The sequence below is a fragment of the Parasteatoda tepidariorum genome, chromosome 9 (assembly GCF_043381705.1).
Source record: "Parasteatoda tepidariorum isolate YZ-2023 chromosome 9, CAS_Ptep_4.0, whole genome shotgun sequence".
NCBI classification, from domain to species: Eukaryota; Metazoa; Arthropoda; class Arachnida; order Araneae; family Theridiidae; genus Parasteatoda; species Parasteatoda tepidariorum.
In genome coordinates, this window is record NC_092212.1 from 40,217,270 (window position 1) to 40,231,387 (window position 14,118).

Genomic DNA, 14,118 nt, shown 5'->3' on the forward strand with positions numbered 1-14,118 from the left:
TCAGATATGGAAACACTTCCCGACTCTCAGATAATTTTTCCTGAATTTCTGTTATTCCGCTTTTTAAACATGTCTGATCTGCCATTCGAGCACATAAAAGTAGTTTCTATAGTGAACCGTATTTAGATGGGGGGGGGGGGGGAAATCAGTCGAAGACAGAAAAAAGTTCATTATATCCAACTTCCTCACTTTTTTGGTTCACTATATCCACTAAAAATAGCATTATACGTGTATAGCAAGGCACGGGACCGAGCATTTCGTTCACTAAATCCGGGAGTTCACTATAAGCCGCGTTCACTATAGCGGGGTTTGACTGTATATATTCTTGATGTTTATTTAAGTGCATTCGGATATTCATATATGCCACAAGGTGGTTTTCATAGTTCAAAACCGTTAATTTTGATATTTTCGACTCGTAAGACCTACCCAAATTTAGGATGGTAGCCCTCCAAGACTTAGTAGAAGTACGATCGATAAGTTCTTCATGAGCACAGGTCTTAAAGGTCCACTTAATAATCTGTTTGTTAATGAATCTAGGTGGACAGTATTGTCTGACCCACTTTACTCGCCCAATATTGCGCCAACGGATTTCATTTTATTCCAATCGCTACAATTTTTAAGGGTAAAAAAAAATGGCATCTTTAGATATTTTGTTCTAAAACCATTTGCACAGTAGATGGAAAAAGTTTATTTCATGAAGAGGACGATACCATTATTGGTTTAAAATAAAAACTTGTTAAATTTTGTCTTAGTACATTACATTTCTGCCTTACTAATAGATCTTATTAAGCTTTATGAATTGAATCACAGAGAATTTTAATTTAGGTTGCATCGTGTCTAGGTATTTCGGGATTTTTTCGGAGTGGATAATCCATTTGCGGATTATTATCTACCAAACCTCGACCCCGGATATAAGTTTTTCGAGGAACCAGCTAAACCTATTCCAGGTCCTGATCAGGTGCACACATTCGAGTTATCCCTGGAAGATGCTTTTTATGGTACAACTAAATCGGTCGGAATACCTCTGCAAGTCGTTGATGAGACAGGCACAAGAACAGTGGAAGTAGACAAAATGTTTACCTTTCGAGTACCAAAAGGTAAGCAGTTCCATAGCAAAATAATAATAATTATGATGATGAAAATGATAATAATAAATGAACATTGTTAGAAATGTTATGATTGAAAACTATTTTATTATGTAAGGGTCTGAATTCTTTGTAAATGGCATACTGCCATGCAATAAGAAAAAAAGAAAAATTTAAGTTCTTCATGATAGATTTTAAGATAAGCGGCCTGACAAATATTTTCTTTCCCTGGTTTATGCTTGCTTGCTATCAACGCTAAAATATTAATTTCTGAAAACTGATAAATGAACTGATGACAGAAAATTCTAAATTTTTTTCAGTGTACAAGATTATAAGTACAAGACTATAAGAAGTGTATAAGATTATTATACAAATATGTCAAACGTATAAAAAGGCAAATTTTGAATTTTTTCGTAGATTTCGTTTATTTTTAAAGCGTGTCAGAATGTGCGTCTCGATGTTACGCAATTTCCCCACTCTTCACACTTTACCCCTCTCCGTTACCATGGTTTCGTCATTTTTTCCACGCTAGTATAATCCATCTCATTGAAACGCACTGGCGTGGGGAAAAATTTGCCTAAACTATGGTTAAGGAGAGAGGAAATATGTGGAGAGTAGGGAAATCGCGTTACCTTGAGACTAGCATTCAATTTATTCAGTGGCGAGAAGAGTTAAGGTATTACGGCCCCCGTCACCTAACCAGTGTCATACAGAAATGTGTGAATGCCCAGGACTAACTTCTTGATTAGATGAACCTAATCATGTCATTGGGAGGAAAAAATATATAAATTAAAAGACAAAACAGTTAGTGATTTGCATACATAAAAATTTAAACCCATATTTTTAATAGATTTTAAGGTAATATCATATGCTAATCACTGTTTGAACATCATACTTTACTGTACCTAAAATATTTCGCTTAAGTCAAGTATTTTTCTGATAATAGTAAATTAGTTGCAGATTTGGCCGGAATAGCCTGGTCGGTAGGGCTCTGGACTTACGTTTGTGAGAATGAGAGTTCGAATCCAGCCGGCCGAAGACTCCCCGTGTAGTAAATGGTGACTGGTGCACGTTAAATCTGTCGGATACAAAGTCCTCTATGTTCCCATAACAAATCAATACCTCTGGAATTGGAGATTGACCGTTCTCTGGTTCGGGTCAAAATTAAGATCAGTGGATGACTGAATGAATGTATGAATGGGTCAGCCCTACGAACGCGTGTGACGTATGGATGTGGCAAAGTCGAATTCTTGGCCAAAGATGGCGCCACTGGAAAACAAGAACAATCGTACCCCTTCTTCCTTAATGGCCGACGACAACAGTAGCAGATTTAAAGTTCTATTTTTCTTTTCCTTTTATGGCTCTACAGCCCAGTTTATGGCTATGACTTGCTGAGCAATGTTGCTCCAAACCTTCCTTTTCTTTTTGTTTCGAATTTTCAATTAATAATTTTTTATTATAGTTAGATCTTTTGTTGCACCACCTAACCATGTCTTTTCGGGTTTGAGTTTATTGGTTTCCAATTTAAGGTCTTCCTCAGCCCCATATATAAATTTTTTTTTCGAATGCTCAAATAAGAAAGAGACTTAAGAGCACATCTTACTAAAATTACAAAATCTGTTCCACAAAAATTATATGGAGTTCTATCTGTCCTAACTGGAGATACAAAATCATTAAAATTAGGAATTATTGCTATCACGGAGGAAAGACTTTATCTTCAGATTCAAGAAGTGAAGGACATGACTCAAAACTTTTATGTTGAGCTTGGTACCCGACAACCTTTTTTAGGCAATTTTGACTAAAATATCACCTTCCTTCCTTATACCTTCTTATGTAAAATAAAACTAAGGACCTTTCTCTTTCAGAAACCTTTTGAATTTTGTCTCTACGTCAAATAGAAATGCTATGATGATATAAAGAAAAAAAAACATCGATTTTAGTAAAGAAATTGATAACCGTGTCTTTTTTGTCCTTTTTCTCAAAATAAATTTTTCCGTCATTTTCCTTCATTCAAAATGCATTATCTTAAAATACTTTAGTTTAAATTACTTGAAATTTTGTATGAAAGTTCTCTATACATATGTGTTTTGTTTATGTTTTCTATACACTAGTGAATTAAACTATTATTTTACATTTTAAAAATAATTAATTGCAATTTTTGGCTTTTTTTTGCCAAATAAGTTTTTGCTGTAAAATTCTAATGCCAAGTCTGTTCCTTAAGTTGAATTTTTGAGTATTATAAAGCAAGAATAATTAAAAAATAATACATTTAAACAAAGTTACCTGATTTTGAAAAAAGGTTCATTTTTGGTCTCTTTTGACCAGTTTTCCTCCCTATTTGTTTGATTTTCATCATATTCTTTTATACATTTATACATGATTTATTGTGTAATATATACCGAAATCTAAGTAAAATATTTTTAAATTGAAAATTTCAAAATTTTGTCCCGAAAGGTATTAAGTTGCTAGACTAATTTTGTAGGCTTTACATTATATTTGACCTTCATAAATACGCTCTTATCGCTATGTTGGCATTTAATTTGTTTATGTAAATTTTGTATGTTGGTATTTAATTTTCTAATGTAAATTTTGCAATATTGATATTTTGTCAATTATGTATACGTATATCAATGTTGTTAACTTTGTTGCAAAGTCTTTGTTCTTTCACCTTTGCTATTTTGTCTTCCTGTATGACCCAAGCGTCTTGATTTTATGAATCGAATGTTTTTTTTTAATAATTAGATGTCCAAGTATGACATGGTATTGATGCATTATAGTTAGTCGCATTATTTTATTTATGAATATGAATTATTAATCACAAAACTTTGAACACAATTCATTCGAAACTGTTTCTCTTGCTTGCTGCGCCGTTAAATAGTAAAATTTTTGACCAATCGGTTTCAAATTTTTTAAAAATCTACGTGCAATAAGAACTGCATTCATGTAATTTAAAAAAAAAAAATCGAATTTGGATAATTTTTTTTCAATTTACATACAGCCAGTAATACAAATACAGCCAGTTCATTTCTTCAATTTTTGTATTTGTGACATGAAAAAATAAAGATTAAAATATGCATAAGTTAAAAAAAAATTATTAAGTAAAGTTTATCACGAAATATTCATAAAAAAAAAATCCTTATTTTTTTACAGGCTTCTACTGTGTTGTTCATCCTTACACGCAATATCTACGTAAAGTTTACTTATTTTATTATCATATACTTTTATACTATCATACAGAAAAAATTGTTAAAATTTGGCATTGGAAATTTAGGAAGCCTTATCAATTTTAAAATATTTTTAATAATTTTGCAAACTTTATTGCCCCAAAGTACTTTCAAAAATATATTTTTAATTTTATTTGGTTACCAGTAAAACACAAGTGAGTCACATTGAACTTATTTATTATTATCAAAACAACAACCATTGTGTTTTAAAGTTGTTAACAACAACCATTGTGTGTATATCTGTGTCTGTAATTTTTAATGTAACTCGAAAAACAAAAGAACTAACTCAGAACAAACTCGTTTTCCAAGATGATAGAGCAACTCGCAATATGAGTAGCGGCGAATATAAAATCACTTTATTTATTTAGTCATTAAGTGTAATAGAAAGAAAATTAAAATATAAAAAAACTAGGGTGTATTTAATTAAAATCATTAAATCAATATATGAAAAAGTATGTCGATTTAAAATATAATTGCATTTAAGTTTTAATCATGAATTATCGTGTTTCATAAAAATGACATGGAAGTAAAATTAATTTGGAAATGAAACTGTTATATAACACCCTCATGCAGTCACGAGACTCACTACTCATTTTATGTCACGCGCTCAAGTTTTCGCAGACTACTCTTAGCTCAGATTACAGTGAATTAAAAAAAAGAAAAATGAGGAAGAGTGAGATAGCTTTGATAGAGGTCGAAAACAACATTCTCTTTGAATCTAATTAGTAGGAGAAGCACGATAACTTGAAAGGGATTCTGGAAGAGAAAACGATATTTTATCTTCCGAAAAGGCATTGCATATTTTTTTTTATTTATTTGTTTTTATTTCGATTTTCTTACTGGAGATGATTTTCATTATTCTAACAGTGCCACTTAACATTCGTCCTTCAAGTTATTGAAATTGAAAAAAGTGCGCTTAGAACAATTCTGTATCGTTAAGACTTCAGAGCAGTATATGTGAATGAATTCTTCGTTCTTGTTTCGGTTAAAATTATCAACATTTTGAGAAGTTTTCAGTGTCTGAAAAAAAATGAGTGATTTAATTGCTGCCGATGAAGTTGACTGTCTTATGAAGTACGGTGTTCTCACCAAGAAAGAAGTTTTCAAATGGTGCATTCACGCATCTGCAATTCAAAATTCAACAGCAGACGATAAAAGAAGTGATTTTTTTACATTCGGACCTTCTAAAGGAGACAAGTTTTATTTTCAGTTACCTGCATCTAAAAATTCAGGTTCTCAGTTCAGTGTTTTTCTGTGCAGATTGCCCTCACAAAGTCCCGAAAATCAAACGCAGGACAAAATCAAAATAAAAGTGTCCTTAGCGTTGCTTGATCTCCGAGATCGTTTGCACAATACTTGTGAGAGGATTATGGAAGATTGCGATAAGGTTCAAGCAGTTTTTGATCGTAGTTGTTACGATAAATACCACAGTACTTTTCTTCGATCGGGATTCATAGTTATTTATTGTGCTTTAGACGTCAACGAAGTTATTCAGGACAGTGAAGTTGATAAGGAAACTCCAAAAATCGTCAGCTTCACCGATTCCTTATCCACTAAAGATTTAATTGACGATTTTTCAAATCTATTGGAGAAAGGATTACATAGTGATGTTACACTCGCTGTGAAAGGAAATGATTTTCCTGCTCACAGAGCAATCTTATCAGCTCGTTCACCAATTTTTGCAGCTATGTTCGAACATGATACTAAGGAAAAAGAAGAAAACATAATAGATATTGTTGATATACCTTCGAATGCTATACAACAGTTGTTGTGTTTCTTATATACTGGTAAAACAGGACCACTAACAGTTCAAGATGCTCTATCTTTGTTTATAGCTTCGGATAAGTATGCTGTTCCAAGTTTAAGGAAGCAGTGTTCGAATTATTTGTGTTCAAATTTAAATACTGAGATTTCATTAAATGTTTTAATTGTTGCCTCTCAGCATCAAGACGATGACTTGAAAAACGCTGCAATTCAAGGAGTTCTTGATAATGCAGTACAAGTGTTAAAATCAGATGAATGGTTGTCATTTTTGCAAGAATATCCTGAAATCGCTAACAGTATCATTCTGCAATTGGCGATTAAATCTCAGAGAGAATAATAATATTAAAAAAAAGTAGCTGTTTTTATTTCTATATTTTTAGAATTTTCATGTTTCTGTATTTTTATAATTTTCTATTTTAATATGAATTTTATATTTTTCCACAATGTTAATATTAGAGGTTTGAAAAATTAAGATCATAATACTCGATAGGAAGAAATTTCTAAACAATAAAATATTTTCTTTACAACTTTGTATGTATCGTTGAACTATTTAAAAATTGTCTGTCAAAAATGATTTGGTTTATACAGGCTTATAAAATTGTTTGAATTTCGATAACAGACTATCTTTAAGAATGTTTTTAATTATGAGAAGATTTTTGTATCGTTAATCTGTGGCAGAATAATTGCCAAACTTAATGACCTGTCACAGAAACTTTATTCTAAGTTAATATAAGTAGTTAACTGAAAGGAAAACGATTGCTTAACTATTGCGAAACGAAATAAAATTTCTCGGGATATTTTTAAAAAATCAGCAAGGTATATATTTATAAAAATCTAAACCCATATTTTAAATTCATTTTTTAATTAAATGTTTGCCGAAATTATTCTATGATAAAAATTAAAATATTTCCGCCAAAACAGTCTCATTTTTTAAAAAAAATTATTAAAATTTTTGGGTGATTTTCTCTTAAATATTTCAATATCCAGGGTGGTAGGCCTGGATATAAAGCCACTTGGAGGCCCTCTTAAATAATCGACAAGTTTCAGTTAACATGCATGACGGCTCTTAATCACAAAATCAAAATATAATTTTGATCTATGATATTCAAGATTTTGAGATATGATATTCAATATAAATCTGAAGTAGTTTGCATGAATTAAATGAAATTTTTAACTGAAAACAAAATTTATTAAATTAATATTAGATAAGTTATTTATGACCTTATTCACGTAGTTTGACATGGTTTACTTCAACACTTGCATGCCTCCTCATTCCATGCTTATAAGTGCTTCCCCCATTCAACTAAAATTTTAATTTAAATCAATAAAATTTGCAAATAAACAAAGGTTAAAATAGCTTCCAAATACAAATATTGTTCAACTTATAAACAACAATGCAGACTAATTTATGGAAACAAGTTGATAATGAAATGCTATATGTAACTTGTAGAAACAAGTAGTAAATGAAATGCAAAATAACTAAAAATAAGTAAGTAATGAAATGTAGATTAATTTGCAGAAACACAAAAGATAAGGAAAATTAGAATTTGTAAAACAAGCAGATAATGAAATTAAGATTAATTTGTAAATTAAAAAAAATAATGAAATGTAAAAAAAAAAAAAAAAATTAGAAAATGAAATCCAAAAATAGATGGGTGATTGTAGATCCAAAAATAGATGGGTGACATATAAACTGTTTAAACACTTTTATGTTTAAAATTGAACATGAAAAAAAGTTTGCTAGTTTTTTAATTATTTTTCCTGTAAGTTGTGCTCTTATCCTCACAGTGAAGTAATAATTTTAAGTACAAATCATCGGAAATTATTCTATAGGGAATAACAGATAATCACTGTCTATTACTATTTTTAAGACTCCTTGTAAAAAAAGAAGCACAAAACGCCCACACTTTGGGAGTCGAAAACAATTGTTTATGAGAGAAAGCAGAAATGCTATCGAATCACTAGCGAGTGTTAAAAAAAAATCCAACAACATCGAAACCAGTTTGATTGTCGAATGAAACTTTGAGACATCATCATCGTTTTCAATAATCGCATTTCAACTCATCTTTGTTTCTCTAGACCAGTGTTTCCATAACTTATGACTTTTGTGTACCCTTTCTAAATTTTTCGTAATGCTGTGTACCACTAATAAAAAAAAAAAAAAAAATGAATGCATTTTTTACTATAAAAAATTGCACTAAAGTTAAAAGTCACAACTAGCTGTTGACACCACTAATTATTAACTGTTAATTCTGCAAAAAATAGCCAACAGAGAAATACGTAAGCGTAACTTTTCATGGCTAGCTTTGTTTTTAAATAAAATTTTCGTTTGTTGCAGAATATTTCGCATAAGAACGCGTATCCCCGTTAAACTGTTCCCGTACCTCTGGGGGTACGCATACCACACTTTGGGAAACACTACTCTAGACAATGGAACAGATTTTAGAGTTTTCAGTTTCATTTTTTCCATTAACGAATTGTTAGATTTCGATAGCGGTTATGCTTTTTTTTAATTTTTTTTTTTATCTCGCTTAAAGGTGCAGTTATTTTTGAAAGTGGAATAACTCCATTTGGAAGTTGGTATAAGTCCGAGGCTTTTAAGGGTTAGAGCTTGAATGAATTTACAAATAGTGGCAAAGATTAACTAATTTAAGTGGTGGCGTAGCGAGCTTAACTCACCCCCGGGGCACAATACCCTTTTAGCGCCCCCCCCAATTCGAAAACCATATAATATTATATGTAAAATAAACTCGCAAATTAATAAATAAATAAAGTAAAATAAATAAAGTCATAGACTCAAGCTAGGCTTTAAATTTGAGACAAAAAATGTAGTTGAGAGAACAAAACGAGATTTTGAAATGTATATGATCATCTAGAATTAGTTCAAAAGATACCTATTATTTATTTTACATATTTATAAAGAAATATTTTAAAAACACGCACTTTTAAAACAATAAAAAAGTAAATATTTATTATCTCTAAAGAGATACATATATTTAATAATCATANCAAAAGTCCATAATATTTATTTCTTTTGATATCGTTTATTAGTTGATTTCGAACTGTAGATGCCAGAAGATGAATGAATTCATTTTGAATCTGTGGTGACAAATATGAGAACAACAAATTTTTCTGTTAACAAATTTTTTCATACTCGATTCACTTAATAATAGAATTGTCGAGTAGATGTAGTAAGTAATCTTATTTGATTTATTACTTACCAAGAATGCCTTGAACTTGAAAGGTAGTAACATAGTGAAATATACAATATAATTTATGCTGACATTAAACTTATATATAACATTTAATATTTAATAACATTTCATTTTTATTCTAAGCAGAGCGCGATGACAAGGACGCAAAACTGAAAAATACACGCCCAAAATAACTTAAATTTACTATTTCGGGTATTTCATAATTTGTTGCGGGCTTCCGCAACCTGTCGCAAATGTTACGGATATGTACAGTCACGGAAAAAAGTATCCGGAAAGTAACAAATAATCTTTTTTTTTTAAAAAAAAAAACAGATAATTCTCAGGCACACAACGAATACGGCGTTGCTTGTGTCCTTTCCTAGAAACAACAAAACGCTGTATTTGTTGTGTGTCTGAGAAGTATCTATATTAAAAAATAGACGATCCTTTAGTTGTTATTTTCCGGACACTTTTTTTCCCGTGACAGTACATATAACTACATTAGATTGTTATTGTTTTAAAATAACAAGCGTAAGCTACATTGCGTTTATACAAATAAAAATAGTGTTCTGAAAGAAAGAATGTTTGTACTTTGTACACTGCAAATATTTATTATTACATATTATGAGATAATTTATGTAATCACACAGCGTAGATGCCATAAGGAAGTGCTGACAGACACAGGTCGAGTTAGACAGACATAGGTCTGCCAGTAGAAAAGACGTGCCATTTCTATTATGAATATATTATTACAGTTTGATTTAGACTATTAAAGTGACATTATGAAAAAAATTAAATATTATGAATAATATTTATTATATTTCACTGGCACTAAATTTAAAATATATTTTCCAGAAATCAATTATAATAAAAAAAAATTATCCAGCAATTTTTTTGTTTTGCGGACTATTTAGCGCCCCTTTGTGAGTAACGCCCGGGGCATGATGCCCCCCTTGCCCACCCCTCGCTACGCCACTGAATTTAAGTGATGTTTTAACACTATAATTTGATGAAACATGAAAATGCAACAATGATTATTAATATAGTGGAGGGAAAGAAAGAACGACTTTTTAGATAGAAATGAACTAACTCCATTCATAAAAACAACGGCTCAAATTTTAAGTTTAAAACCTTTTAAAGTACGCACTTTAAAAAAAAAAAAAAACTTATTTTCTACAAGGTTTCTGAAAATATACATTAAGGGTGGTGTTTACAGAATATCTTGGATATCAGTAGTTTCTAAGTTGTGCAAAATTAAAAGTTTGAGTATTCGATACCTTCTTATTGATAATAGATACTTTATAAGAAAGATTTTTTTTTATTTATTTATCTGGATACGCAAAAATTTATCTTATTTTTCAAAGATAGTTACACTTACGTTACAAAGAAGAGTTACACTTAGAAATATCAAGCCTAAGTCAATTAAATAGCTTGTTCATTTATTTTAATCTTGTTTTCCCATTCAGGCACAACAGATGGTCATTGTTTTTATTTTAAGAGCGCTGGGACATCTGGTCCAAACATATTACCTGGCGATGTAACTTTTCGGGCTAAAATGAAGGCACATCCTGAATTTAAGTTAGAGGGTCATGATTTTGTAGTTTCTAAGACCATTCATTTAGCCTATGCTTTGACGGGATGCGTCGTCGATGTCACAACTTTTGACGGAAAAATTATTCATATACCTATCCACGATGTTGTGAAACCTAAGCACAGGTAAAACTTCAGCTTTTACGATAATTATTCTTCCGAAGTTTTTTTAAAAAAAGAAATATCACCGATATAATCATGATTTATAAGTGAACGAATCATCTTTATTTATTAAATGTTTCGTTTAAGTAATTTTAAAATCAAGAACAAGCACATGAATGAGTACACTTTGAAACTAAATCGTGAACCACATCGGCAACCATTAATGTGGTGTTTAGGTGTACTAAAATGACAATAGGATTATTTTAAGCGCTTTTTTTACTATCAATTTTAACGTAATTCAAAAATGATTTTTACTGATGGCAAAATAAGGTGTTGAAACATCATATTATGTATATAAATATATATAATATGTAATATAGCATGTATAAAACATAATGTATATGAAAACAATAAATAATGAGACCAAGGGGGAAAAACAGTTTGTGTTCATTTTTCACAAGAATGACGATTGGATCGTCATTTGTTGCATTTTCCGGATTTCTAAATTTTGACTAATCAATAAGATGAAAAAATCGGTTCTTTCCGAGAGTTATTACACAGTGAAGATGGACCGTACAGTGGACAAACCGTTCCTCTCCGAGATCTTCATATGTATATGGTTAAAACACAAATTAATTTAAAGCTAAGCACTCCTGAAACAGCCCGTTGTTGACCAGAAAAGTCATGGAGGCTTAAGCCTCCAAAATTTTGAGACACACGTCAAGATGGTAATGTGGTCAGCATCGCGCATCGCAGACATTCAGGGCGAAGCGGGCATCAAAGAAAATGAATGTAATATTTAATTAATTTTTAAACGTCGTTTTTAACTAGAAGGGCGTAATTACGTTATTTTTTTTATTTGCGCAATAATATTTTTTTAAAATTCAATCACGTACTTTATTTAAGAAATTATGACTACAATATCACGCCTGGCCAAATCACTGGAAGCGAATTAGAATAATTTCTAAGCAGCAGAACCTAGTCAGCTTACAGTTTTATCCTCACATAAGAAGTTTCACTTTATTAAGTAGGCAGACATTTGATTAATTAACATAATTATTATTAATTAACATAATTAATTAAATTACTATTAATCAACATAATTATTCTTTTAGAATTTGTCTTAAGGGAGAAGGAATGCCAGTAATAGGGTTTGCTTGCAGAGGCGACCTGATAGTCGAATTTGAAATACAGTTTCCAAATCGTCTCAGCGTGAAACAAAAAGAACTCATAAAACAAGCTATGTTTAACACAAGTTGACTCACTATTATCAGGCATCTGTTTCATGAAAATCAATGATCTCTAGAAAATAACACTACAAATAATAATGATATTTTAAACTTTGTTTCTGAATTTTAAGCGTCTATTTTAATGATAAAATCAAAAAGATTGAAGTAAACATTATCTTTGAATTCAAGCAATTTTTAGTTACTTTTTTTGAAAATTCAATTTTATTTGAAGGATCTGAAGGAATTGAGTAAAGCAAGTTCCAGGTTTAATAGAATTTTTCAATATACCCCCCCCCCCAAAAATACTGTAAGTTTAAACTTATTGCTAACCCACCTGGGTGTTTAGTTAAATTTAAAACTCACAAAAAAACAAACAAAAAAAACATGCAATATATTATGCTTTCTACATCGCATAAAAATAAATTCCTGGAGAAATCCTGCATGAAAGAGAGCATGGGTATTTTATCAAAATTTAAGTTTCTTTTCTTTTTTCTGGAACTGAATACAAATGGAATTAATTTGATTCTTAGTGGAGAGATATTTCTTTTCTTTACAAAATAAAGTTTATAAATCTTTTTTTTTTAAGTTTAAATTTTTTTTAGCTGAAATGAACTATTAGAATTAACAGTCTATTTGCTATTGTTCTATAAATATACAGAATTAATAATAAATAAGCTGTTACTATCGTAGATATTCCATCAATATTAATATTTAACTCGTATAAATACAGACTGATTTGTAACAGTCGTATATTTCAGTAAAAAATTAAGTGAAAAAGTATACACATTAGGCACTGAAAATTAATATTTTCAAATGTTTTTTATATGTTCTCTGTAATGATGTTTCCTCCTTTTTAACTTCTTTTTTATTGTTTAGTAGATAAAAAAATTATTTCACTAATCTTCATCCTTTCGTTGATGAGTTTAATAATATAACCTGCATAGATATACGTATGCATGTTTTATAGAACGTTTGGTACGAATCTTACTATATTAATTTATAGCTTAAAATAGATTCTCTGATTACTTTTAAAACTTAGGAAATAGTTCTTTTACAAAGATATTCCAATTAAATTATTTTCTAAAGTTAAAGGGTAATAATTCTTAGAAATATACTTATTAAGAAATTCTAAAAAATTCCATAGTGTCTTTATGGTATTATTTGTTAAAACCAATAGAAATGGGTAAATTTTCCTTTTGGAAGTCATTTAATTATGTTAGGGAAAATTTTGCAATCAATTCACTTTCAGATAATAAATAAATAAAATAATAGCAAGACAATAATAAAAAACTAAAGACTAAATAAATAAATAGCAAGACAGCCCAGATTTGAGTGACTTTTTCATAACCTCTTGCAATCCTGTCATCCTACTGACCAAACCCCAATACTTTAACTGAGGAATTACAGAATTTAACATCAGATGCTAAGTAAAAATAAAAAACAATATTTGTGTTGTCTATTTAAAATACTTGTCGTTTCTACAAATAACATATTTTTATTTTAAGTAGAAGATTTTGAAGTTAATTACCATAGCACTTATGTAGATTAAGACAATAAATTAATGTAATTATAATTTTTTTGACTGAGAGAAAATTTTATGAATCAAATTAATTCATGATCAAAATTTTCTGATGTGGTACCGTTTATATTTAATTCATATAAATAAACTGTAATTTATATTTCTGCACACTATAAACTGTATTGTGCAGAAACAGTTGAAAGATAGGAGGGCTCTAAGTATCAGGAACAAAAGCATTTACGATTACAAACAAACAATTTTTAACAAGGAAACTGTTTTTCAATATTTGATATACAATAATACCATCTAAATCTAAACTTTTCTTACAAATCCTTTTTTAAGCTATAGTTTCAGTAGTATTTTGAAAATTATTCTAAGATATTGTAGAAAAAATATTTGCATGAACCTAAA

General features: G+C 29.9%; 2 protein-coding genes across 2 annotated transcripts in view; both read left to right on the plus strand.

Annotated features, from left to right (window-relative positions):
- Window positions 1-14,024, plus strand: part of LOC107452812 (dnaJ homolog subfamily B member 13-like) — an 18,586-nt gene extending 4,562 nt beyond the window's left edge. The window contains exons 3-5 of the mRNA XM_071185207.1: window positions 842-1,097; window positions 10,734-10,983; window positions 12,075-14,024. Coding sequence (XP_071041308.1) covers window positions 842-1,097; window positions 10,734-10,983; window positions 12,075-12,219 — 651 coding nt within the window. The 3' untranslated portion in view covers window positions 12,220-14,024. The remainder of the gene's footprint in view (window positions 1-841; window positions 1,098-10,733; window positions 10,984-12,074) is intronic.
- On the plus strand, window positions 4,951-6,600 carry LOC107452801 (TD and POZ domain-containing protein 3-like). Its single transcript, XM_016069381.4, has one exon. The coding sequence runs from the start codon at window positions 5,340-5,342 to the stop codon at window positions 6,408-6,410; it is 1,071 nt and encodes a 356-aa protein (XP_015924867.1). The 5' UTR covers window positions 4,951-5,339; the 3' UTR covers window positions 6,411-6,600.
- Window positions 14,025-14,118: the final 94 nt, after the last annotated feature.